The following is a 25501-nucleotide window of genomic DNA, read 5'->3' as shown; positions in this document are numbered from 1 at the left end:
CAGGCGGACTCTCAACCACTGCGCCACCGGGGAAGCCCTGTATTATGTTTTTAATAAACACATTTGTGATAGTTTCAATCAGGTTTTAAAAAGCCTTAGGATGTAAACATAAAGAACCATGTAAGAACCCAGAAACTAGAAGAAGTGATAATGAAACATTAGTGGAAAGAATAAATAGGCTAAAGGCTGAAATAAAACTTTGTAAGGACTAATACAGAGAACAATGAAGAGAGAAAACAGGAGAACATTTGGAGATGTGAGAGGAAAGTAATTACTACAAGAGAGCAAATCAAAGCACCACATGCAAGAATCATTTCACTGCAATCTCTACAGGAAATGCCTATCAGAAGGATGAAAACAGCAAGAAAACTACTGAAAACAAGAACAAGAGTTAAACATGTTAAATAAATGCAATGATGTTTTATTAATAGTTTAAAAATATCTGCTAGAACAGAATATTTTACTCCAAGTTTGGCTAGTTCTTTATAAAAAGAACTCTTTTTAGTTACAGCTCTTTTTGGTTTGCTGCCAGATTGGAAACCTGGTGGGTGGAACTAGCAACCTATCTCATCAGGTTACTACTGCCTTCTCTCTTCTTCAACCCCAAGACCCACAAGCCTTTTGTCACTGCATCTCAAGGAGTAGGGGGATTGCTTTTTTAAAAGGTAGTGAGAACATTTTAGCAGCACATTCAATGTTCCCCAGAGCCCCTAGGTGGCGCTATTGCAAAACTAACAGAAGTCTGAATCATCGCAAGAAAAACATTTAGTACAAAACACTAAAAGCAATAACAACTCAAAAGGCAGACACCATTTGTTACAGAAACTACAAACAATTTAGTATCTCTAAGACATTTATTAATCTCCTTTTAAATTCAGGGGCTCACCCCACGAAGAAGAGACATTTCGTTTTTCGGCCAGAAAAAAAAAACAAACTTAGGGTTGTTCTCTTTCTAAAACATTTACATTTAAGGGCCCAGTGAAAACGATGCTGAAAGTCTGTGGTATATATTGTTTTATGATCAAAATTGGCTTGATAGCACAAAAGAACTAGCGCTCAGAGTAAAAATGTAAGACAGTGACTGAGGGTTGGCTTGGGGAAAACATACAGTTATGTTAGTTTGACAGTCAACCAAAAGCCATAATATTATTAAATATATTTAAACATGGTTTTCATTTAGATTTGGCATCTTGACTAATGGGGATGTATTAAATAATACCTGGCTGCTAAGAATATATATATTTAGGAATCAGTGCCACATAAAACACACAGGTACAATTCAGTCTCATTGTTATTTAAGGCTTCTCCTCTGTTCTCTTGGCTGTGGGCACAGACATATTAAAAATTAAGTACACACTCAGTGTATGCTCGACCCTTTTAAAAGGCTTTCTCTTTAAACAGAAACATGCAACGGAAAGTGAACTCAACTCTAGTGAAAGGTAATGGATGCAATCCCTTTGGGGACAGCTGTCTGATTTATCAAAAGAAAGAAGAGGGGAGGGTCAAAAGCCAGGAAAAAAAATTCCTGAGTGGTCAGCAAGGAGAGTGCTCAGAGAGGAGTCAAAATCAGTTTCTATACCCCTGGATTCCTTCTTTGCCAGACTTGAGAGGTCGAATGAAGGGTACCTTTTATCATGAGGCCATGGGGGTATCGGAGTGGGAAGAGAGTATCTTAAGATATGGGGTTGTATTAGTGGCCAAATAAACACAGGCAAATGTTGAGTGATTCCCAATGCATTAAAGAAACAGTTTTTCTTTTTTTTAAACAAGGGGGGACATCTGTAGGTTTCTGGGCATTATGCTAGGTGCTGTTCAAGGGTGGGAGTTGCGGGAACAGGGATGGTTAAGGCAAGCTGGGGAGACAGCAAATGTTAATGATGCAAAGAGTCAAGGGCCATAATAGAGTTCTACTCTGTTCTGGATGGAAAAGTAATGTATCTGACATACAGATGCTGCATAATAGATGAGCATCGTCTCCTTTCCAATGTCATGAGGTTCCCTAAAATCCTCAGCCTAGAACAAGACATCTCAGTGGCCAAAATGTCAGATAACATCACATCCCATCTCTGAACAACCCAGTGGACGGGGTCACTGTATTATTATTTTTTAATTTGAGAAACAAAAATATAGTATCCAGAAAATAATATCTCACCACTCAGAAGGAGAAAAAAAGCAAGCTTTTTTTTAATTTGGATACAGGTATTATTCTGTCCACTCACAGATAATAGAAATGAGGCTTTGAGAGCTTAATCGTATTATCCAACAACCTAGATTTAGTAAGTTACAGAGGCTAGACTGGAACGCAAGCCTATTCTTCTTGAAAATCTACTTTTGAAACCACTAACCCCACTGCCCCACTGCTCTTCTGCGGCTGACTGAAGACTTGCGGTGGAAGCAATGAAGGAAATTGGGGGTGAGGGTGGGGGCATGCAGCATGCAATCTCATTTGTATCCCTTGTCACCTACTTAGAAAAGACTGGGAGAAGGGGGTTTCAGTTCTTTTCCGACATCGCTTTTCACTGCTGCTGTCATCCCCAACGGGGATATTGGGCTGGCCAAAAAGTTCGTTCGGGCTTTTCCATCTGAATGAACTTTTTGGCCAACCCAATGTTTCCCAACTGGAGAGAAGTCACTAAAATATTAAGCGTGCCAAAGTCTTCACGGTGATGATGGGTACAAATGGGGACCACAGAGAACAGGCTGTGTCGCATCAAGGAAACAACCAGGGAGGGAGGAAATTCTGACATGTGCGCCTATGGATATGACCCTTGAGGACATTATGCTAAGTGAAATAAGCCAGTCACAAAAAAGACAAACACTGGGCTTCCCTGGTGGCACAGTGGTTGAGAGTCCGCCTGCCGATGCAGGGGACACGGGTTTGTGCCCCGGTCCGGGAGGATCCCACATGCCACAGAGTGGCTACGCCCATGAGCCATGGTCACTGAGCCTGCGCGTCCGGAGCCTGTTGCTCCGCAACGGGAGAGGCCACAACAGTGAGAGGCCTGCGTACCGCAAAAAAAAAAAGATAAACACTATATGATGGCACTTATATCAGGTACCAAGAGTAGTCAAATTCATAGAGACAGAAAGCAGAATGGTGGTTGTCAGAATCTGGAGGGGAGGGAGGTGGGGAATTGTTGTTTCATGGGTACAGAGTTTCTTCAGTTTTGCAAGATGAAAAGGGTTCTGGATACTGGTTGCACAGTAATGTGAATCATACTTAACACTACTAAACTGGGCACGCAAAAATGGTAAATTTTATGTCATGTACTTTACAATTAAAACAGACAAGCAAGCAAACAGACAAAAGAATACCACCAGGAATGCCTTCTCCAGTGATCATTTACAATGTTTTCTTGATGGGCACAGTATGAAGCATGACTTTCCACATTTTTAGATTTGTGGAAGTAAAAGTCCTTTTGTGGTACATCCCTGCTACTTTTCTGGAAAGCAGGAAACAGGTCTTTTTTAAAAAAAAAAGTAACATTTTATATCTGCATGTTTTATATGAATCCTCATCCTGGTTTGATCAGCTCAGAGCTCTGACCAAAGAACTTCCCCTCCCTGAGTCCCAACTTCCACATCCGTAAAAGGCAGGATTGGGTGAGATGATCTCTGAGGGCCCTTTCAATTCTCAGAATCCAACTCCTGTTTTTCCAAATGCTAACACTGTCTATGCTGTTAGGTATACTTTATTTATTATTGACATTCATCAGAACATTTTTGCAAAGCCACTAGTCACTTCTGAAATACCTACTCACTGCATTTTTCCTGAGGGATGAGTGGCGAGGGGTAGGATGCTGGGTGAGGCAGGCAGATAGGAAGCAGTAGAGTTAAAGGTGTCCTGGAAGGAGCACTGGACTGAGAGTCTGAGGCTATGAGGGTTAGTCCTGCGCTCTGCCACTTGCTGGCCAGATGAATCAGAAAGGAAGGAAGCGTTTACTGCGGCCTTCTATGCATGAGACACTTTCACACATGTTATCTTATTAGTTCACAAATTTTAGTTAGTCACATACCATCTTCATAATTGTTTCCATATCCAAGTACCACCTGTAGTATTATACATGTAATATTTTTTCTAAATTCCAAATAAATTCCTTGCTCTTTTTTCAAACTGCCTTGTTCTGAGCAGAAATGTCTATGAAAACATAGGTACGGTGTTGGTCACCGTTTTTCTAATATACATTAAAATAAATATATAACTATTAGAAAGAGTGTCCACATGCCAGCTAAAGTCATCCCGAGTGCCACCGGTGGCATATGTGTGCATTTAGGGAGATGCCACATTATTCTACTTTGTATCCATTTACGGCTGCTGGACACCTGAGTCTGTGGAGTTTAGTAACTCATCCAAGTTCAAACCAGCAGACCCAAAGCAATGTGATGCTTCATAGTCCTCTCATCTTTAGAATGAGTATGTTCAATAAAATACATACAGACTATTTCCAAGATTTTTAAATTTCATGGACACTAATATTTCCAAAATTACTTTGGAGAATGGCATATGGTTAGCAAGTTTTTATTTTGCCAAGTAAGAACTCAAAATAAAAAAGGTTTTCTCATACAAGGTAATATTAAAAAAAAAAAAAAAAAAAAAGCATAGGACTTTCTACACCAAACATTTGGGACCAGGGTACTTCTCAGGACAACATAAATCATTTAGGAAGAAAACATTTATGATGCTCTGCTTACTTTTCTACATTTCTCATTCTGGTCAAAACTCTGTCATGGACTAGCCACTGGCTGGGCTCATCACTGGCGGATGATGCAACGGGAGGCGGCTCTGGAATCCTGTAGTTCTGAGTTCAATCCTCGTTTTCTACAAATTACACGTGCAGCTTTGTGCTACTTTAAGCTGAGCCTTAATTTTTCATCCGTAAACTGAGGCCACTCATTGTTGTGAAGATTAAATGCAGTAAGTGTATAAAATGCCTAGAACAGCCCCTAACCTGTAGTAGGAGCTCATTAAGCAGCACTGAACGACTTTCCTTTTACCACTCATTGTGTCTGACCCGCAGGGCTGCTGGGAGGATGCACTGTGACAACACGTGGCAAAGTGCACTGACAATGTGTTACAGAGCTCTAATTGTTCTTTGAATCTCAGGTTGGAAGTTCCTTCCTCCGGGGAACTTTTCCTGACCCACTCAGTTGGATAAGAAGCCCCTCCCTTGGTACCATGCCACCCTGGGATCTCCATCTGTTCACTGTCACACTGCATTGCTACCGCTAGGCAATTTCTCCCTCAGCTCAATAGGCACGCAAGAGCTCCGAGAGGGTAAGAGTGGGAAATACATGGATCTTGCTGTTGCTTCTCCACCATCTAGCATGTAGTCACTGCCAAGTACAGCACTGGTGCTCTTTTAATTTGTTAAATAGACACATGAATTGATGGGAAGATTGGTGGAGGTTTTCAAACCTGTTATGTTGTACTACTTGTACACTTGATGGTCTTGACCCTCGGCTTATAGCAGCATTTCCCAATGTTTGGTCCTTTAGCAAAGTAAGATGCTCCATGAAAGACTAATTCTTTGGTCAAGTAAATTTATGAAAGTCTATATTCTAAATGCCTCCTCAACCCGGGAGATTCACAACGCAAGTTTATATCTTAAAGGCTTATGCAAAGTCTCGCTATAAAGATACCTAGTTAACTTGAGCATAGCATTTTCCAAATGAATTCTTTCCGGGAATACCTTCTAATGTATGAAAGAACACCCTTTGGAAAATCCTGGCCTATAGAGAACTTGGGCTCTGAGTAAATTCTTCTCACGGTTTCTGTCAGTTCTTTGTCCCGGTTGTCCTTCCCCCAGTTAAACTGGGCAGCCGGAAGCAGGAGAGACATGCATATTGGGCTGGACAAAAAGGCAACACAGACAATAGAACCTTTGAGAAAACTAAACATAGGAATGGGCTACCAGGCCAGGAACTGACCAAAAGTATTTCGACAATGAGTGGAATGCCCTCATTTGTATCACACCTCAGAGACTTCATAGTTCTACGCACGTACATCATTGCAACTGCTCTTCTTTCTCTTCCCCCTTCCTCTTTTTCTCCTCCAGCATCAGCATCACCATGGTTAAATACGATGGCACACTGTCTATGCCAGGCATTGCTGTAAGTGTACTTCTTGCAGTAACTGATGAAATGATATTACTTACTATTATATAGATCTTGAAATTGAGTCTCAGAAAGCTACTATTACTGCTAGTAATAATAATAATGACAAAATTAATGATAGCCACCTCTCACTTTTGGTGAGCTTATTGTTCAACGCAAAAGAGCTCAGAAAGGCAGATTTGGGGCTCAAATGTTAAGTCTTCTGATGCCAAGTCCAGAGTTTGCTCCACCCATGAAAGATGGGTCTCTCCAACAAGATCATAGCATGCTCCCAGCTGTGGCAGGGGAGAGAGGGTTACGGCACCAGCTCGGCATTCAGATGGTGTGGTTTTTAAAGTGACTCAACATCTGTCATTAATTAGAGTTCCTGTTCCCATGGTGATGGTTTATTATTGCTAGGCTGATAAGATGGCCAATTCAAGAATACTATCTTCCTTCTTTTCCCTCTCACTCTCCAGCATAGATTTCTCTCTTTTTTTCTTCCTTTCACCTAACATCATCGATCTTTTGCAACAAGGTAGGAGGTGGTGTTCCTCAAACAGGGACACCCTGTTGGATCCCTGGTGATAACCTTTGGAATTTTTTCCGTTTTGCTTAATGCAAAGGCTCTGTCAGACCAACATGGATTCATCTCTGACATTTATTAGCTCTCTTACCATAAACAAGTTAATTACCTTCCTTGGGCCTTATTTTTTCATCTGGAATAAGGGGTAAGAAGGCCTAAACAGCAAAAGGTTCTTCTGAGAATCTGATGTACCAAATAGGAAGATGCTAGCACACAGCTTGGAACGTGGTAGATACTCAAGAAATGGTAGCAGTTGTGATAACTAAAATAATAGCAATAATAATTATTTACAAAGAGATGAGATGAGACAGATTTTGGGTTGGCAGTTGAGGTCGTCTTACTTTCATTCATTCATCAATCATTCAAATTTGTCCTTCCACTGAAACTGTTCTTTGTTCTTTATAGCCCTTAACCCAAGACACACTATATACTTATTTGTATTTAACTGTCTCTTACACTCGACTGTAAATGTGATGAAAATTAGTACAATGGTTATTTCACACATCACTGTACCTGGGGCTGTATTTGTTGAATGATGTACAAATATTTACCAACAGTCAAGGTCAGTCTTTGTGTTAGGCGCTGGACATATGGAAATAACTAAAGCAAGATTTTTACCCTTGAGGCATTCACATAAGGAATCTGTGAAAATTGACAAAAAATAAAGGAAATGGGGCATTCATCCCTGACTCCAAAAGGTTTTTGGATTTTTTTTTTTGAAATAAATCCAATGACATAAATGGAATTAAATCTTTAGTAATCTCCTAGCACAAAGCACCGGTAGGGGGGTGGTATGGCTATCTCAAAGCTCTCAATGCCAAGAGGGATTCAAACCGGTGGTGTTAAGCCCCCAGAGTAATCGGAAATTCCCTTTGAAACAGACAGTTAAAAAAGAAAGAGAAAGAGAAAGAAAGGGAAGGCCTTTCAGGGGGCTAGCTCACTGACCTCCCCCCCAGGACAGTCTGACCCCCTCTGCTGGTGAAGAAAGAGGTCAGATCCTCAGATGGAAAATCAATCTCCAAGAGTGGCTGGATACAATTCCACGACACGCGGTCTATTCCCAGCCAAGGAGGATGGGGCCCAGAGGCTTTAGTTTCCCCAACCCACTGTACCCGATCAGGCCAAGCCGACAAGTCCTCCAGGAGCACACGGCATCCGACAGACGAGCAGGTGCAGGGGTCCCGCCAGGAGCCCTTGAACCCGCCTTCCTCAGTGGCTTGGATCTTCCACTTTGAAGCTATTTTGTTATTGTACAATACTCTTAAGTATTCGTGCTCATTACCTTAACATATTCTGGGTTACTGCCTCTGAAGCGATCGAGTCCAGTGCTTCTTATGTTCAGTTGAGACCCTCTAAGGGGTCACACCTTGCCATGGGGAAAGGGAGGGCGTGACACGGTGAGCAGGAGACACGGCTCAGCTTCTAACTGTTTTGTACAGTGTGCTCCCAAATGATCCACTACTTTAAACTGTTTGAAAACCAGAACCTAATTCTTTCAGTGTAAAGATGAGGAATCTGAGGCCCAAAGAGGTAGACCTCGTGTCTCAGGTTATATATTGGGTTGTTCAGTAACGGAACCGACACTGAGGATGGGGGAGCTCATCTTTGAAAAAGAGAGAGTAACTGAGAGGCACAGGAACCGTCTGGAGTGAGTGCCAGTGTGAACAGGGAAAGCTGTTTCCAGAGATAGAGCTAAGAACTAGGTGGTCCTGGGTCGGATTTTACCTGCTGAGGGCTTTCCGTCCACATCCATCACAGCAGCACCCTTGCTTTAGTGGCTGGCTCCCTGGGTAACCAGTCTGCTCGGCCAGCTCCAGGGAGATGACAAATTCTCTGTCAATTTCACCTCCACTTCGGTACAACACACCGTTTACACAGCACCTGCTACTGATTAAGGGTGAGGAATTCTGGGATCCTTCCCTGGAAGCTCACACCCAAGTAGGGTAAGCAGACATGGAAACATCTAAGGGCAGTGCTAGAGATAAGCACAGGTGGAGGTGGGGGAAGTGTAGAGGGAGGCCTGACCATGAGGAAGTGTCCCAAGGCAACTTTACAGATGGGTTCCAATATTCTCCCAGTGAGCAGACTACAGGGTCAGAACATTAACCAAGCGTATCTTACTAGGATGTGACCTTGGGAAAGTACTGAACCTCTCTGTGATTTGGCCTCCTTATCTGCAAACATCTCCTTATCTGCAAAGCACAAGGAATATCAGGACCTCATGGGATTGTTGTGAGGACTAAGTGAGTTAATCCGCAACGTCACCTACGCGATGACTGGCGAAACTACATAAATACCCTCTGCTATCCTTTTAGGAGCCCCTTGAAGAGAGGGGTCACAGCTCCCCACCACATCACAATATGTTGGACTCACTAAAGCCTGCTGCTTCCCAGTCATCTAAGCATTTCCTCGAATCTCCACTTTAGGATTGTCTATAAATTTCTCCTCTGTAAACGTCTGTCTATAGTAGCTAGCCAGCTTACTAAGATGAAGACAACTGCTATAATCCAATTATCTAAACCAGTCTGGTTTGTCAGGATCCCTCCTCATCAGAGATGCTGACAGGTGAAATTGACATGGCCAACGTGGTAGGAATTTCAGTCTGATCAACTGCAACACACAGGCTCCTTCGGCCAAGGTGTCAGCTGAGGATGGAGAGAGGGGCGAGGGGGTAGATTTTGAGGTGGGGTGAGGTGGGTTGCTTGCTTCCCATATCTCAGTGGCCTTGTCTCAGAAGGTGCCTTCTTCATCCTGAAATTTTCAAACCTGATATGTTACACTCTATACACAAATGCACTCTAGTGAAATAGGATAACTTTCTAGGGACATTTAAAGAGTGTCCCCTTATATTTCAGGGAGGCTTCAAAACTGTTGGAGATAAATAATAAATCTTTGTCGTTACTCCCAGGCTGAATTAACTTACAGGCTTTTTTCTTAAGCAGGAAGCAGTATTACTATCTAAGAAGCACTTAATGTTGTTGACTTTAAGTAAATGAGACTATTAGCCTGAAACATTTTTTATAAAAAATGATAGAGTCAGGGGATGTTGGGCAAAGGATGCTCCCAAGACTCCTGATCAAACTCCTAATGATTTGTTTATAGTTGACAACCCCCACTCCCTATCAACTGTGGTCCTTATATATCGAGCTTTCTCTTCTGCTACTCCCGAACTGGGATGCTTTCCTAGGAGTTGAGTTGATGTCTTTCTGTCTGTGTTATTCCTTTGCTTTCACTAGCCCTCTATCTGAAAAGCCCACTTCCTGCTGCTTCTCTGCTCATCCTAAATTAACATTTCCACTTCAAGCCCTACTTCTTATACAAAGCCACACTTCTCTTTCCTGCTTGTAGCTGTTACCAGGGAGCAGATTATGTAATGGCACTCTCTGGTTTCAGGTTACTTCATTTTTATTTTTCTAGCCTGTCAGCTCCTTGAAGGTGGGGAACCTGGCCTTGCTTTTCCTCTTTTTCTTTTTTAAAACTGTAAAACATTTGGCCCTCTATTACACTATCCACGACTTTGAGGTCACCCATAGAAACAGCGTGTGCTTGGAGACACAAAAACCTGTATTCAAATTCCAGCTTGAATATTAACAGCCAGTGTGACCTTGGGTAAGTTCTTTTAACTTCTGAGTCTGTTTTCTCATTTGTAAAACTGAAAAAAAGAGACTTTGCACATAAACCTATTGTGAGAGTTAGGTGAGAAAGGCTAAATATTGATTCTGCAAGGAAACATCTACAAGAAGGCCAGAGCAATATGAGTTATGCATGTAGCTTTCTTATAATTTGCTTTGAGATAGGAAGAAAGCTTGGAAAACCCTGAGTAAAAGATATGTCTCAATAAACATAAGCTCTGAGACATACAGACTTAAACTCCTAATGCCATTACTTAATAGCTATGTGACTTTGGACAAATCACTTGCCCTCTCTGAGTCTCTATTTCCTCATTTGGGTGATGAGAATAATCACATATGTAATAGGGTGATTCATTTAGAAAGGTCCGGAGTTCTGGTTCAAGAAAGAGGAGTTTCTACTCCTTTTGACTAGACACTACCTGGAACTGTGCCTGGCTCAGACTTGTAATCAAGTTGTGTCTCCTGAGACAGGTGCTAAGCTACCTGTGGCCACTGGCCTCAATGCCTGACTCAGAGTGGGCTTATTCAGAGCTGGGTATTCACTAAAGTTGCTAACGTCAATTTCTTGTCTTTTGGGTGTCACTTAGTCAAAGTGAACTGCTCTCCATGATAACTGGCCACCCTTTCTCCTGTTGGCCTAGCTCATTCCGACAGGGAGAGAGGAGGGGAAGTGGATTTGCCATAAGGACTGACTTCTCTAATGCTTAAAAGTGACTGTATCAAGCAGAGTTCAGTTGGGAGAAGTGAAACCACTCTAGGTAATTCAACAAAAAGAATTGAGCACAAGAAATCGGTTTCATTGATGGCACACAAAACCAAGAAGCCAAACGGATGATATTGAAGGAACTCAGAGATCGGGGACGGCAAAAAGCTGCTACTCCTCTTAGGGATCAAGAGATGATGGGAGGTAGTGGTGTGGCCAGAGCCAGGGGCTGGCCATGTCAGGCTGGAGCTGAAAACCAAAGAAGGGCTGAGTGGTCAGCCCTGGGACCTGAAGGGAAAGGCTGGGAGCTGGAATCACACAGGAGATGCAGTTGCTGCTGCAGTGAAAGAGAGAAATGACCTGACTTCTCCCCGCTTGCTTCCTGCACGTCCATCTTCCATCAGCATCTCCCATTGGCCAAATCTACTCAGTGGCCAGTTTCCAGAGAGCCTGAGAAATGTAATACACAGCAGGGTAGGTGTGAATAAGCTATCTGAGAGCAAACAGGCAAATGAGTGGCCCAGCCATCTCAATAATATACATAAAGCGCTAGAACAACGTGTGATTTACAGTCAGCTAATAATGATAGGTCTCATAAATATTACTCTAATTTTGTATAACTCACTGAAAGTTTATTCACACCAGTAACTGTGCTCAATACTCTCTACATATTATCTCATTGAATCTTCACAACAAGCTTATGAGGCAGGCACTCTTAACAGTCTCATTTTTACAGTGAGAAAACCAGCTTAGAGAGGTAAAGGGACTGACCTAATGTACCGCTTGAGCATCTGAACTCAGGACTAGAGCCCATATTTATGTGACATCTGAGTCTGTGCTCTTAACTATGGTCCTATTTATTGCTTATAATATGAATCATACTGCTAACAGTGAAAGGGAGGGTACTAGATAAGCTGAACATGAAACTTCTCATAATTACTGGGAGGATATTTTGAAGACCTACATTTCCAGGACTGAAAGCCTAGAACACTCTGGGAACAGTAAATTTGCCCTTAAAAAAAGTAGAGATTAAGAAAAAAAATACATCACTTAATGCAGTTTATAAAAGTCCATGGCTTTCCCTCTTGAAGGCAACGGTGTATTTTTGCTAAGACGATGCCAAGTTCGGTGGCCTCTGAAGGCTTGCTGTTTACTGACATTTGATAGGCTTCGACATCTGTTGCCCTTCTCGATTGATGGGTGCTTCATTTTAGCACTTCCCTGATGCCAGGCTGGTAAAAAGCTTTAGTACTGAGGTCCTCTAAGACACTCCTAGGTCAGTGACGCAGCTTTGTTTGTGAAGCTGCCTGAGGGAAGGAATATTCAGGGAAGAGTGGTAAGGCACATGCCATCCATCCACCATGCTGGGTATTCTCAGTTCTACCCCTGGGGCAGGTGACAGCTCCAGAAAGTTATAAGCCCGGGCAATTCTTGACCTCAAGTCAAGTTTCAATGTCCTGCTCCGGACCTTTAGCAAGGTAGTACAGGATGAATTCTTCTGCTTCTTCTGTAAAGTTCCATGGAATGACTTCTTTGTTTGTTTTTAAAGGAATGGAAATTTTAGAATTTGGTACCTGGGAAAATGTGGTCTCTTTTGGAAAACTGGTATACCTCCTTGACTCTGTGGACACTATATGACTTGACATATTTCCAGTTTTGTGTTGGCTGCTGGGAAGCTCAAAGTAATCCCCTTATTTATGGGTCAGAGACCCATAGGCCAAATCTGTCCCACACATCTGCTTGGTCTGACACTCACCAACGCAGGGTTAAAACAATTTGAATTTCAAGGTCCTTAGGCAGAGTATACATCCTCCAATCTGGTACAGAATGAAATCATCTTGTTCTCTGCTTGTTTACATGGCCTACCTGGTATGGCCTGCAGGCATATATATATTTGAGGACCCCCTAGCCTAAGTAGTTGGTATATTATCTTCCTACATAGCTTCTAACTTGTGAGTTTTATTTTGCTTAGTTTTATTCTGCTTAGTCATTTATTATAAGCTTCCTCAAATCCTTTATGGAAGAGGAATATGAATGATAAAAAAATAAACAAATTGTTTTCTTCCCTAAGCAAAACTGCCAAGTTCAGTGCAGGCAGCTGCATCCCCACTGCAGCCAAGGGCTGATCATTCCTGGTGAGTCACTCTGGCCTGCCCCACCTGCCCCACCTGTTAGAGGGTTACCACTGTCGTAGGCTCAACCCTATCATTCCTTTAAACAGGAGAAAGGATTTCTTCCTCATTAGCAACTGAGGGGCCTGGACATAATCAAGTGACCTCTGCCCTATTTCTAGCATATAATATGTAAAGCCAGCTCTAGGTGCCCTCTGAGACACTGGGCAGCAAGGGATATGCAGAGTGGGCCTAGAGCCAGACCAGCTAAACTGCAGCCCTCCTCCCCCCACTAGCCATCCATGTGACCTCAGGTCAGCTTATCAGTTTTTTTTTTAGCTTATCAGTCTTGATGCCTCAAATTCCTGCTTTATGAAGTGGGACAATGCTACCACCTACTTTACTGGTTTTGGGGTAAGGATCAAATTAATACAGGAAATATTAATAATAGTACTTTTCTGCATGCCAGGCATTGTGCTAACTGTGATTTCATACATAGAATATTTGCAGTAACTCAGTGGGGTCGGTTAATACGGAACTGAGGATCAGAGATACTAAGCACCTTGCCCAGCCAGGCTGGTTCACATAGCTAGCAAGCCAAGGAGATGCCATCACCTTGAGTGTAGCAAGGTGACTTAGTGGGCTACTTTCTTTGGCCTCATTTGATTTCCTCTTATCCCGTCCACAACAGGTTCAGCTCATTTACCCTCTTCCACCCCCAAGACTTGGCAGGCAGTTGCCATGACACGACTGAGCTCCCGCAGTTATTCCTAATATTTATTGTGTCGAGTTGAAATGGAGAGAGATTTGTGCAGGACTGAGGCACATGCTCCTTCCTCTGCTTTCAGGGAAGGTATTCTACTGCAAAGATTAAGGGCCAGCCTGGTTCACGCGCCCCTCCACAGAGTTCCAGCTCTATCACCAACTAATCCTATATGGCCCGGTTCAAATGCTGCCTTCTCAGAAGCACCTTTCTATTTCTAGCCCTAAGACAATGGAAGACACTCCTTCCTTGGTGCTCTATTATCCACTGTATAGCAACTGTAGTTAAACAAATAAGAGCCAACATTAAATAGACAGTATTCTACTCTACATGTACTAACGTGTTGACCTCTTACAACACGAGTTGTGAGATAATATACCTATGATGCAGATATTACTGTTATGTTTTACTAATGAGAGCTCTGAGGCACAGAGAAATTAAGTAACTCACTTAAGGTAAGTGGCAGAGCCATGATTTCAGCCCAAGCCAAGGCGCTGTGTCTTTGTCATTACATTTAGTGTTGACTTTTTCATAACTGTATCTGTCTGTGCCTACCTCCTCCCCACCAGACTGGAACTCCATGGGCCCCAAGATGTGTTTAAATCTTCTTTGTCCTGCTACCATCTAGGACTGTCCCTGTCACGTGGCAGCCTCTTGCTCATGAGCCTTGGCTCAATATATTAAATAGGGAGCCTCATCACCTAGTTGAATCAAGGCCAAGACACATGCCTTTTCCAGATGTAGCCCACTGTCATCTGTCAGCCCAGCTATCACAGCCCACCCTATCTCCAGCTGCACAGGAGAGCAGAAAATGCATCCTGACATCACAGGAAGGACCCAAGTAAAAGGTGCATTGATGGGGGAAAAAACAAGCCAGCAGAGTGATTAATTTGGCCTCCCCTTCGATATTATGTTTACATAAGTTGATTATATAGCACTTAATTACTAATTTGCCCTGCTTAAACCAAGAGTGTTTTTAAGTTTTTAATGAGATAAGGGAAGAAGATGCCTTTACTTAGTAAGGAGCAGCTATTTTATTTCCTTCTCTTGTTTTGCCCAGCCAATTAATAACATTTCTAAGGAAATGTACCCCTGTCATGAATTCTTTCTCCCCATCTTCTTCCTGACCTCCCAGATTTAAAAAGAGATAGAAACAGACAAGAGCCACTTAGAAACAAACTGACTTCACCTTCTGATCTGGCTGGCTAGGCTGGGAAAGGCCTTGTAAAGCAAAGTAACATGGGACCCATAAATGGTGCTGTCTGACTTTTTGGGAGTTGGGGTGTGTCTATTCCCAGAAACCATGACTTGGTTGTTGTTACCAAAAGCAGAGAACACAGCCATAGGTCTCCAAAAAAGGCAATCCCCCTAGAACCCTGCACTGTTTCCTGGGTATTAATGTCAGATAATTTTAAGCATGGCCCTAGGGCAGCCTATACAAAAAACACAGGTTTTGGAGTCAGCTCTGGATTTGATCCCCAGCTCTGCTACTTGTTAGATGATGGATCTGTTATTTAAACTTTCTGAGCCTCAGTTTCCTATCTGTAACGGTGAGGTGAATAACCTACCTTGCAAGAATCAAATGGCATCTCAAGTACCTTAGCACAGTGCCCAGCTCAGAAGAGGCACAGTTTTCTTGTCTTTGGCAGAAGGGAAGGCAGAAAAAGGAAAGCAGGGATAAGTGGGTCCCTTTTGAGCACCCTAGCCTGTCATCTGCAGAGCTGACAGATCTGATCAGTGTTACTCAAAGGGCCCGTCCATAATGACATAAGGAGTTTCCTCCAGAAAGTAAACAAACACCCTGATTCTCTCACTGAGAACATCTTGCTACCAACAAAATGTTGTAATTGATTTACATTCTGATGCAAGTCCCTTATCTCATTGCCAATCTGTAACAAACCATTCACAGCTTGGCCTCTGGTTACAGACAGACCTGCACAGCCCAGTCTGGATGACTACGGAGGACAGCTGCATTTGCTCCTAAAGACCCCCTCCCACCCTTCTCTGGGCTGTGCCAGGCTCACTTGTACGGACTATATCAATGAGCTCTCTTGCCCTATGACTTTGACTCCAGCCAATGGGGAGCCCGACAGTAAGTCAGAGAGCAGGAGGAAGATGGGGTCAATAACCCAGCTCTTCACTTCCAGGGTCACTGGCAAGCCAGCTGAATCGGTTGCCTCCACACAGCCCTCTGTTCTGGGGTTCAGGGGTTCCAGTAACTGTGCTCTCCCTTCACCTCTTAAGGTCCAGCTGTTACAAACCCCAGTATACTATATCCTCCCTTGTGATTTCTCCAGGGCCGGTCCCCAGTCTGTAAATAGTCCCTCTACTAAACTCTCTCAAACTATCCTAATTTGAAGGTAACTTCTGTGGGGACCTTGACTAACACAGGGACATTTTAATGTACATTCAAATTCTAGGTGTCTACAAAAACAGACTCACAGACACAGAGAACAGATTTGTGGTTGCCAAGGGGGAGGGGGAGTGGGGGAGGGATGGATTGGGAGTTTGGGATTAGCAGATGCAAACTAGTATAGGATGGATAAACAACAAGGTCCTACTGTATAGCACAGGGAACTGTGCTCAATATCCTGTGATAAACCATAATGGAATATGAAAAGGAATATATATACGTATATGTAACTGAAGCACTTTGTTGCACAGCAGAGATTAACACAACATTGTAAATCAACTCTACCTCCATAAAATAAATTCAAAAAATTCTAGTTGTCTATTACTGGTACTAGTTTTTTAAAATAATGGCCATCACACTCAGTCCTAGAGGAGTCCACTTCCATGTGTGACCAAGCTGAACAGTCCTCAGCTTTGAAATCCTAGGCTAGGCCTTGGATTCTGGCTCCATCCCTTTCTAGCCATGGGCTCTGGTAAGTCACTTAAACCCTCCTACCCTGTTTCTTTGTTTGTAAAATTATGGTGATAATAGTATAGGAAATTTCCTTATGTATAACTTTTAACATGGTACTAAATTTTTAAATGTTCAAATTTCTTTGATATGCATGTAATGAGAGATATGCCATCCAAGTTTCTACACATGTGGTACTTTATGGTTCATTGCAGCGTATCAAATACCTCCAATAAGCAACTGTAATAATGGTATTTCTTCTTTTGCATACTTCTTGATCATTTGCCTCAATGATGGAACCAAAAGTCTTTCATATACTTCAGTAAGACCTCTAAACATTCCATGACTCTGAATCAAACTTCGTTCAGTGGTATGTGGTATGTATGTGTATATGACTGTGTGTGTGTATAATCATTTTTCAGAACTTTTTCCCAATTACAGACAATTCCTGATTTAACTAGAGGTCTTGTCTTCCCTCATCTCTTATTTGGTTCCATACCCTAATTTACTGTGTTGAATATTAAAGTTATACAGCATGGATAATGTATTCATGACATCCTAGAGTAAAGGGAGAAAAAAAAAGTCCTACCTATTCATTTCTGATTTATTCCAACAAAGACATTTATTATAAAAAGGAAAAGTATAAATGATCATTAGAATGAGGAATTAAGTACTTACAGACATTCATTTCTACTAAATAATCTAACGTATTTTTTTCAGATTTGCACCAGTATAAAATGTTGTCTTGAACAAAATGAAGTCAAAGAGGTAGGTAAACTCAGGGCTTCCCTGGTGGCGCAGTGGTTGAGAGTCCGCCTGCTGATGCAGGGGATGCGGGTTCGTGCCCCGGTCTGGGAGGATCCCACATGCCGCGGAGCGGCTGGGCCCGTGAGCCATGGCCGCTGAGCCTGCGCGTCCGGAGCCTGTGCTCTGCAACGGGAGAGGCCACAATAGCGAGAGGCCCGCGTACCGCAAAAAAAAAAAAAAAAAGGTAGGTAAACTTTATTTTAGAAATACAGTTTTGAAACCCTTCTAAGTTTCTAAAGTACTCAGTAGATGTTTGGCCACTGTTTTCTTTTATAAAAGCCCAAATCTTAAGTTCCTGAGTAAAAACTGCAAGGGGAGGGAGATATTTGGAAAAAATATTTGTTAGCCTAAATATCTGTGTTAATAACAATACTATAAAAAGTGTCATTTAATTAAAGTTCTTAATTAAAGTGCTTTTTAATATATATCTGTATAAAAAGTAAACGGACAGATTATGATTAAATACAAATAAATAAAACAAAACACTACTGGGAGTATGGTATGAAGCCTTCTCCAGGCAAAGAAATTAGAAAATTTCCAAACCAAAGAGGGTACATTTCTTCTTTTTATTTCTATGTCCCATACTCCACCAAGCAGTGAGGCTAAACATGTGTGCTGATATGTTCTATAAACCATACTACCCTGTAGAAGCGCAGCTAAAGTGCTATACTGGAATCTACACTTTTTCCGAGCAACAGATATATATTTACTGGAATATAAAGAACATGGTTTGATGGAACAAAAAGAGCATGGACTTTGTGTCAAGCAAAGTTATATGACCTCTCCATGCTTCATTGTCCTCATCTGCACAGTGGGGACTGTTAACATTCTATGTTATGACATAGGATGAATGACAAAGGATGGACAAAGGATGACAAAGGATGGAAAGTAACAGGCCCTGTTCTAGGATCACCCTGTAAGGAACAGGAGAGTCCAATGTCATATATCTTACAAACTGAAATAATTTCCTAAAAATAGAAGACTAATTTTGCACTAATTTTTGACTTTTATATCCATGGTGCCATTCTGCCAATTGGATTGGAACAAGGAGATGTATAATTAATCAGAACCTGAATTTGTTGTTGGTTTTTTTTTTTTTTTTTTTTGAGTGGGAGCAATTCTCAAAAAGATAAGAATGTACTGTTAACCAGGTATGGCAGTAAGTATAAAGAATGTTAGGACCAGCATCACATTCTTAATTTAACCCTTCTTTAAACTATTAATTACCATTTCAGGTTTTCTGTTGATTTTCTATGAGGCACTCACATATGGGACAGGATACAGAAAATCCAATCAGAAACCTGAATCCGTTTAATTAGAAACCAGAATCTCATATCTCATGAAACACATGCTTAAGCAGCAAAGGGCAAAAGGTTACTAAAAAAAACTGATAGTATCAGGACCATATGTGAAATAAATAGGATTTTAAGAGACCTGGGAATGAAAGCCAAATGAAACTAAAGTTCACAGCAAAAGATACCTTATACAGAAGGAATGTGAGCCCTGAATTTTCACACACTATTGGTGGGAGTATAAAGTGCTAATACGTATCAAAATCCTAAAAGTTAGGCAAACTTTTTGACCAAATAACTATACCTCCATCATTTAGTTTGTGTAAATAATTTAGGGTATGGGCAAAAATTTAGATACAGAGACGTTAGTTGCAGCATTCTTTAAAACAACGGAGACAACCTGAGTATTCAAAACTAGAGGACTGGGGATATAAGTCATGGTACATAGCAGGGGTCCCCAACCCCCGGGGCCTCGGACCACTACTGGTCCGCAGCCTGTCAGGAACCGGGCCGCAGAACAGGAGGTGAGCGGCGGGCAAGGGATCGAAGCGTCATCTGCGGCTCTCCATCGCTGGAATTACGGCCTGAACCATTCCCCACCCACCCCCATCTGTGGAAAAATTTTCTTCCACGAAAGCGGTCCTTGGTGCCAAAAAGGTTGGGGACCGCTGGTCTACTATGGGGCAGAAAATTGTACAGCCTACAAATATGATAAATAAAGATGTTTACTATGTATTTTTGGGTGGGGGAAAAAAGGCTATAAAACAATATGCATTGTATGAACAGAGTTTTGTAATTTAGAAAAGTATAAAATAATTTAAAAGTATGTACAAAAAGATTACAAAGATAGAAGCCAGAATCTAATATAGTGGCTGTTTTAGGGTAGTAATATCAGTGTTTTCATATTTTTCTTTCAGCTTAACTGAATTTTCTTATTTTTTCCCAGTGAACATGAATTAGTAGTTGTATTCCAGAAAAAGGAAAGAAACCCAGCAAATTAAGACTGAATGTGCCAAGAAATGGCGTGGTTTCATATTTCTGAACATCTATTATATATCAGTCTTTCCAAACCTCCAGAAAGCAAGATCATGGTAATCAACTTTACTTCGCAAAATGTAAAACTGGTATTTATGGTGACGGGAAGCCAAACAGGACTAAAAAACACAGAAAGTTAACTCTCACAAAATAAAACAATATGGAGACGTATTGTATAGCATAAAAAAATAACAGGCTTTGAAGCACATAATAGGTGATGAATAGAAACTGGCTCTAAATGAAGGAAATGTCATGAAAAAGAACAGAAGGAGAGGCTTCAGCTAAGCAGTGAGGATGTTTGCAAGGACTGACCTTGAGGGTAGACCACTGCGGTCAGCGCGGATAGTTTATCCTGTGGGCACACATTACAGAAAGGGTGAGTAATCACCGCTCTCCACTGGCCACTTAGATGCATTGGTCTGCGAGACACAGGAGTCTGTCTGGAACGTGACAGGGAAAGTTGATGGTGGGAACGCACGGAGTCAATGGTTTACAGGGGCGGCAACCCTCACACCGTGGGAGGAAAAAAGGTTTTGATTAATTGGCTGATTCCAAGGGCTTATTTTCTTTACCCTGGTACTACCATTAAAATGATGGCTGAATTCATTTTGATCTCTTGTCACTGTCTCCTTCTGCTGATTTTTGCTTCAGAGGCTTCCTCTACTGCTTTTTTTGGGGGGAAGGGGGGGTGTCAAGATAAATATCAATAGCACAGTTAGAATTAAAGCTTATTTTATATAAATAGTCTTGGGGGGAAAAAGCTTTCTTTTAAGATAAGACATCACAGGAAGCTCATGACATCTGCAGAGGGGCTGAAGGAAGCAGAAAGTGGAAAGCCATTTTGCATTTCTGCCTCTTTGCCATTGGATTGAGTTTTCTCTCATGGCATCTTGAAACCGCTTTCTTGCTTTATGTGTCCTTTGCATTTCTTAGAACCTCTCTATTGTCTGAGCTTGGGAAGTGTAATCATGTTGATAGTTCATAAAGTGATTTTTTTCCCAGTGTGTTAATTTCCCAGGGCCTGGGAGCCTAGAGAATCGTTATGGGATGCTCCCAACTTCTAATGATAATTATTTGCTTTCCAGGATATTCAGAATTTGAGAGGATCACTTTGGAGCACACTGATGGCCAGAGGAGCGATGGGTGACATTCTAGGGATGGAGGAGTGGTCAGGTGGAAAGGCCACAGGTGCCAAGACCACCTGGATAACTCTAAGGAGGGAGGAAGACTTCCTTCCTTGCATCCCCTCCCACTTACTCAATAGCTGAACTTTTACCATGAAAATGGCATCTCTGTGATTTGATTCCATTTTATTAAGCTGCAGATACAAAGACAACTGTGACATGATACTTGTCACACTGTCTAGTGGAAGAATAGTTTTGAAAACTACTAAAAGGAGAAATGGTGATTTCTGGAGAGGGACAATTCTTTAAGATATTATTAGTCATTCTACTCCTTAATGCAGATGGATGGCTATAACTACCCTTTGTGAGATCCTAATTTGGAAAGGGAATAGGAGCAGGAAGACTTTAGTTGTCTAAAGGAAGGGAGGGTAGGAAAGGGCAGAGGAAGAGAGGGAGAGAGAGACTCTGAGGATGAGAATATGAATGGATAAATGAACAAGAGGTGGAAGCAGGAACTGTCAGCAGGCTTCAAAATTTGGAATAGCAATGGACCTTGTACTTGACCAATCTCTCCCATTAATACCTCCATCAGAAAATTCCATCCACTATCCCTCTCCCTCCAGCTGATAAACTTTCCCCAGAATTCAAATATATAGAAGTTTGCAATAGCTGTAAGTAAAATCCACAATTCTAAGTCCTTCTGATCTGTTGGTACTGCCAAAGGAAGGAATAGCGCTCTACCCCTAGCTGAAGTCATCCATTCATGGGCCTAAGACATTGGGAAACCCTGTCTCCCTGGGCAAGTAGGACTCTTCCCTAGGTCTGCAGCCTGGTTTTCTGGAGTCTTCTTAGCCTTTCCTTCATCTGAAGGAGACGACTCCGGCTGAGTCTACCAAAGTCTGCCCAACCAGATAAGAAGTGAAATCCTTTATCCAACGACCAGATGTGTGGTCTATGAGAAGACAAAACATCTGGCCTGCTGGAATCACAGAGCTGCTGGCAAGCTCTGCTCAGCTTTCTTACAGGAAGGAGTGGCAGGCACCCTGAAGATCAAGCTAGGATCTTTGAAGTTCAAAGAAAAAACTGTGTTGAAGTTCAGATTGAAAAATATGAATCACAGGGAGGAAGTAATTCTTTTTCACCTCAACTTGCCAGAATCCTGAGATGGTCTCCAGGCCTGGGGCACATAGGTTGGCACCTCTTCTTTAGAGAGGGGTGAATGAAGCCAAGTTGACATGCATTCACATTTCCAAACATAATCATTATTACAATGTTGACAATTATACCTGGGCTTCACGGAAGTCACTGAATCTTTCAAAGGCTCTATCTCAGCAGTTCCACAGGAATGGCAATTCTTATTTAAACATTTTTCAGAAAGGAAATAAAACAAACAAATGAAATGAGCACCTGGAGAGGCCAAGTGACATTGTTTGAGGATGTACAACAACCATGCACAGAGGTTATGACCACATGGATTCCCTCAGGCATGTGATGACAGGTAAGAGTCAGGTCTCTGGCACCTGGGGGCTTTCTTTACTAGATTACAGTGTCTCCTAAAAATAGTCAGGAGAGGCACATAATTCCTCGGGTTGAATAGGAGACATGAACTTGTCTTTAAGGTTTTGTGGGCCTTGCAGCTGCTACTCAAGTCAACAATTCCAATTTTTGATCTACCATATCTTAGATCCTGTTCCAGAATATTAAGGGAAAATATTATGTAGTGAAGAAGATGTCAGTGTGGGATGAAGCTCAGTTTCCACTTAGGAGAAGAAGTGAGCGGAAACTTCTCAGAGCTAGAAACTCCAGATTTGACTAAGATGTCAATGAGGTGCCACAAGGCATGGTATGAAGTATCTGATAAAGCAGCCAGATCTTGTCACACTACTCTTGTTTCAGTGGCAGACTGTCTCCTGATTTGTGACCAATGACATTTCTTTTCAGAAAATTCACCTTTGAACATTTAAGAAGCCAAATTTTTTTTTCAAGAAAAAGAAAAATTAGACTAAAGTAGAAAAAGAATGAAAATCAACAAGGATATAATCCAGAGAGACCTTGATTTCAATTCTGCTTCTGCCCCTTATTAACTGTAGCCTTGGGCAAACTTCTTAAAAACTCTCTGAGCCTGGGTTTCCTCATATATAACACAGGAATAAAAAGCCTTATTCCCTCAGGCAGGGAGACTGTCAAGATTCAATGAGGTGTCTTCATCTGCTTGGGCTGCCATAACAAAATATCACAGATTGGGTGTTTAAACAATAAAAATTCATTTTCTCAGAGTTCTGGAGGCACGAAGATCAAGGTGCCAGCATGGCTGAGCTCTGGTGAGGGCTCCCTTCCTGGCTTGCAGATGGCCACCTTTTTGCCGTGTCCTCACATGGCAGAGAAAAAGCAAGCTCTGGTGTCTCATCGCATCAGGGCACTAATCTCAACATAAAGGTCCCACCCTCATTTCCTCATTTAATCAAAGTCACCTCCCAAAGGCCACATCTCCAAATACCATCACACTGTGGGGTTAGGGATTCAAATTTGAATTTTGAGGGGACAGAAACTTCCAGTCCATAATATGCATTAACCTATGCAGGGCCTTAGTAAGCATCTCTACTGTTTTGTTTTGGCAATTATGCCTCATCCCAGGAAGTGCAAGGCACCTAGTTATGAGAATATCTTCATAAATCAACACATTAAACTAATAACTGACAAGTCACTAACATTTCAACAATAAATAAACATCTCCATGTGATGTTTCTGAGACAGCACCAGAAAATCCAGAAAAAAGTTGAAAACTCAACTCTACCATCTTTGTTTAAAAACTCCAGTTAAGATCCACAAGCATTCATGAGTGGGTTCAATTCTTTGGAAGGGATATTTCACAAGCATCAATTTGAGAGGTTTGGCAGGGTGTCGTGCACCACACTTCCCAAAATGTGGCACAAAGAGCACAGATATTGGTATCAGACTCTTGCATGTGACCATTTCCAACAGTGTACACTTGAATTCCATAATCTTTCTGGATCTCTGTTGCCTGTGTGGGTTGTGAGAGGTAGCAGGAAGGTTATATGAAAAGCACCTAGCATAGTTCTTGGTACATAAGAGGATCACAATAAATAAAGCTCTCATTACTGGGCTACTGGTGGAAAACCTGGCTTCTAGTCCTGACTTTGAGACCGTGGGCAAGTCACTTAAGCTCTCTGGTGACTCAGCTGAACAAATATTTCTTCAACTTTCAGTTACAACTTGGGAGCCAGACTTCTTGGTTCTGGCATTTACTAGCTGCTTCAACGTAAGCCAAGTTATTTAACTTCTTTTTGCCTCAGGTTCTTCAACTATAAAATGGGAATTATAGAGCTGTTGCGGGACTGAATGTACATTCCCGGTCCAGAGAAAGAACTCATAATGTGCTCCTGATTATTATTACAGATAAAGAAATGGAGTGGAAGCAGAACGGTCAGGTTACAGAACTAGTTGGAAGTCAAGTGAGGGTTGTCTTCAGAGCTTGTGCCTTCAGCCTTAAACTATACTGCTTCTCTACCTTTTTGTAAACCTATTGTTAATCCTATTATTTTACCACTCAAAGTCTCTCCATAAAACCCACATGTGAAATGTCTTTTTCAATTCAGTGGTAGGAAAAGCTTTGTCTCCTAAAGAAACTAGTATGCTTCCTCTTTTTGAAAATAAGAATTATGTAACTTATCATGTGTTCTTTTTTGTCTCGGCTGCCAGGAAGCTCAGAGTCAAACTGTCTGCTCCATCATTGCCATCGAGTTGTTTCCTTCTTCCTATATCTTTGTTCCTTATTTTTTCTTCTAACTCCCTTTTACTAACATTTTCATTTGTGTACCTTGCTGAAAGAGACCTCAGAGGTATTTGAAAAGTGGTGGATGGAGATGAAAGAAGCAAATACAAATCAGAAATTCACATGAAAAATTTGTTTTGTACCTTACCTGCTTCACTTGCTAAAAGAAAAATGGTCAAGGGGAAATTCAAATGAAATAACACAAGAGCTATTTTAAAGGAGAAAAAAAGAAAACCAACAGAAAGACAGAACAACCGACAGTAATGGAGGCCAAGTCAAATGAAAACTGCAAAAAATATGTGAGGCTAGAAGTGTTTGTGCTTTCCCTGGCTGGAACCTATCATTTCTTAATTATATCCTGTGTGTGCTTTGCAAGACATGAGCTGCTGTCAAGAGGAAGGACAGCCCCAGACAGGGGAGGGGCCACGGCCCACCCCTTGGTCCTCACGTACCTGTACAGAAGCGAAATCCCCCGAGGCACAGGCCCCCAGAATAGCAGCACCCACGAGAACAGACTCCACCTCTTGCGACAGGACCACAGGCATGCCTGCGCAGGACAAAGCCACACCTTGGTTAGGGAGTAGTAGGGCCAGGGACCACGCGGGGAGCTGGCCAGCAGCTCCAGCAGCACAAACACCTGATGTAGAGGCAGCAGCAGTGCTCCCCCCCTCCCCCTTGCAGTTCCCTGTTCTTTGGGAT

The 25501-nt window shown here is 42.0% G+C and overlaps 1 protein-coding gene across 3 annotated transcripts in view; it reads right to left on the bottom strand.

The window, feature by feature from the left end:
- The window catches only part of FGGY (FGGY carbohydrate kinase domain containing), a 399164-nt gene that overhangs the window by 54962 nt on the left and 318701 nt on the right, over positions 1-25501 (bottom strand). For all 3 annotated transcript variants that reach the window (XM_065876468.1, XM_065876483.1, XM_065876476.1), the window contains one exon: positions 25255-25349. In XM_065876468.1, the coding sequence (XP_065732540.1) occupies positions 25255-25349 (95 nt within the window). The remainder of the gene's footprint in view (positions 1-25254; positions 25350-25501) is intronic.

The sequence above is a fragment of the Phocoena phocoena genome, chromosome 1 (genome assembly GCF_963924675.1).
Source record: "Phocoena phocoena chromosome 1, mPhoPho1.1, whole genome shotgun sequence".
NCBI lineage: Eukaryota > Metazoa > Chordata > Mammalia > Artiodactyla > Phocoenidae > Phocoena > Phocoena phocoena.
Note: the sequence above shows the minus strand (reverse complement) of the source record. Positions and strands in the feature narration are given on the sequence as shown.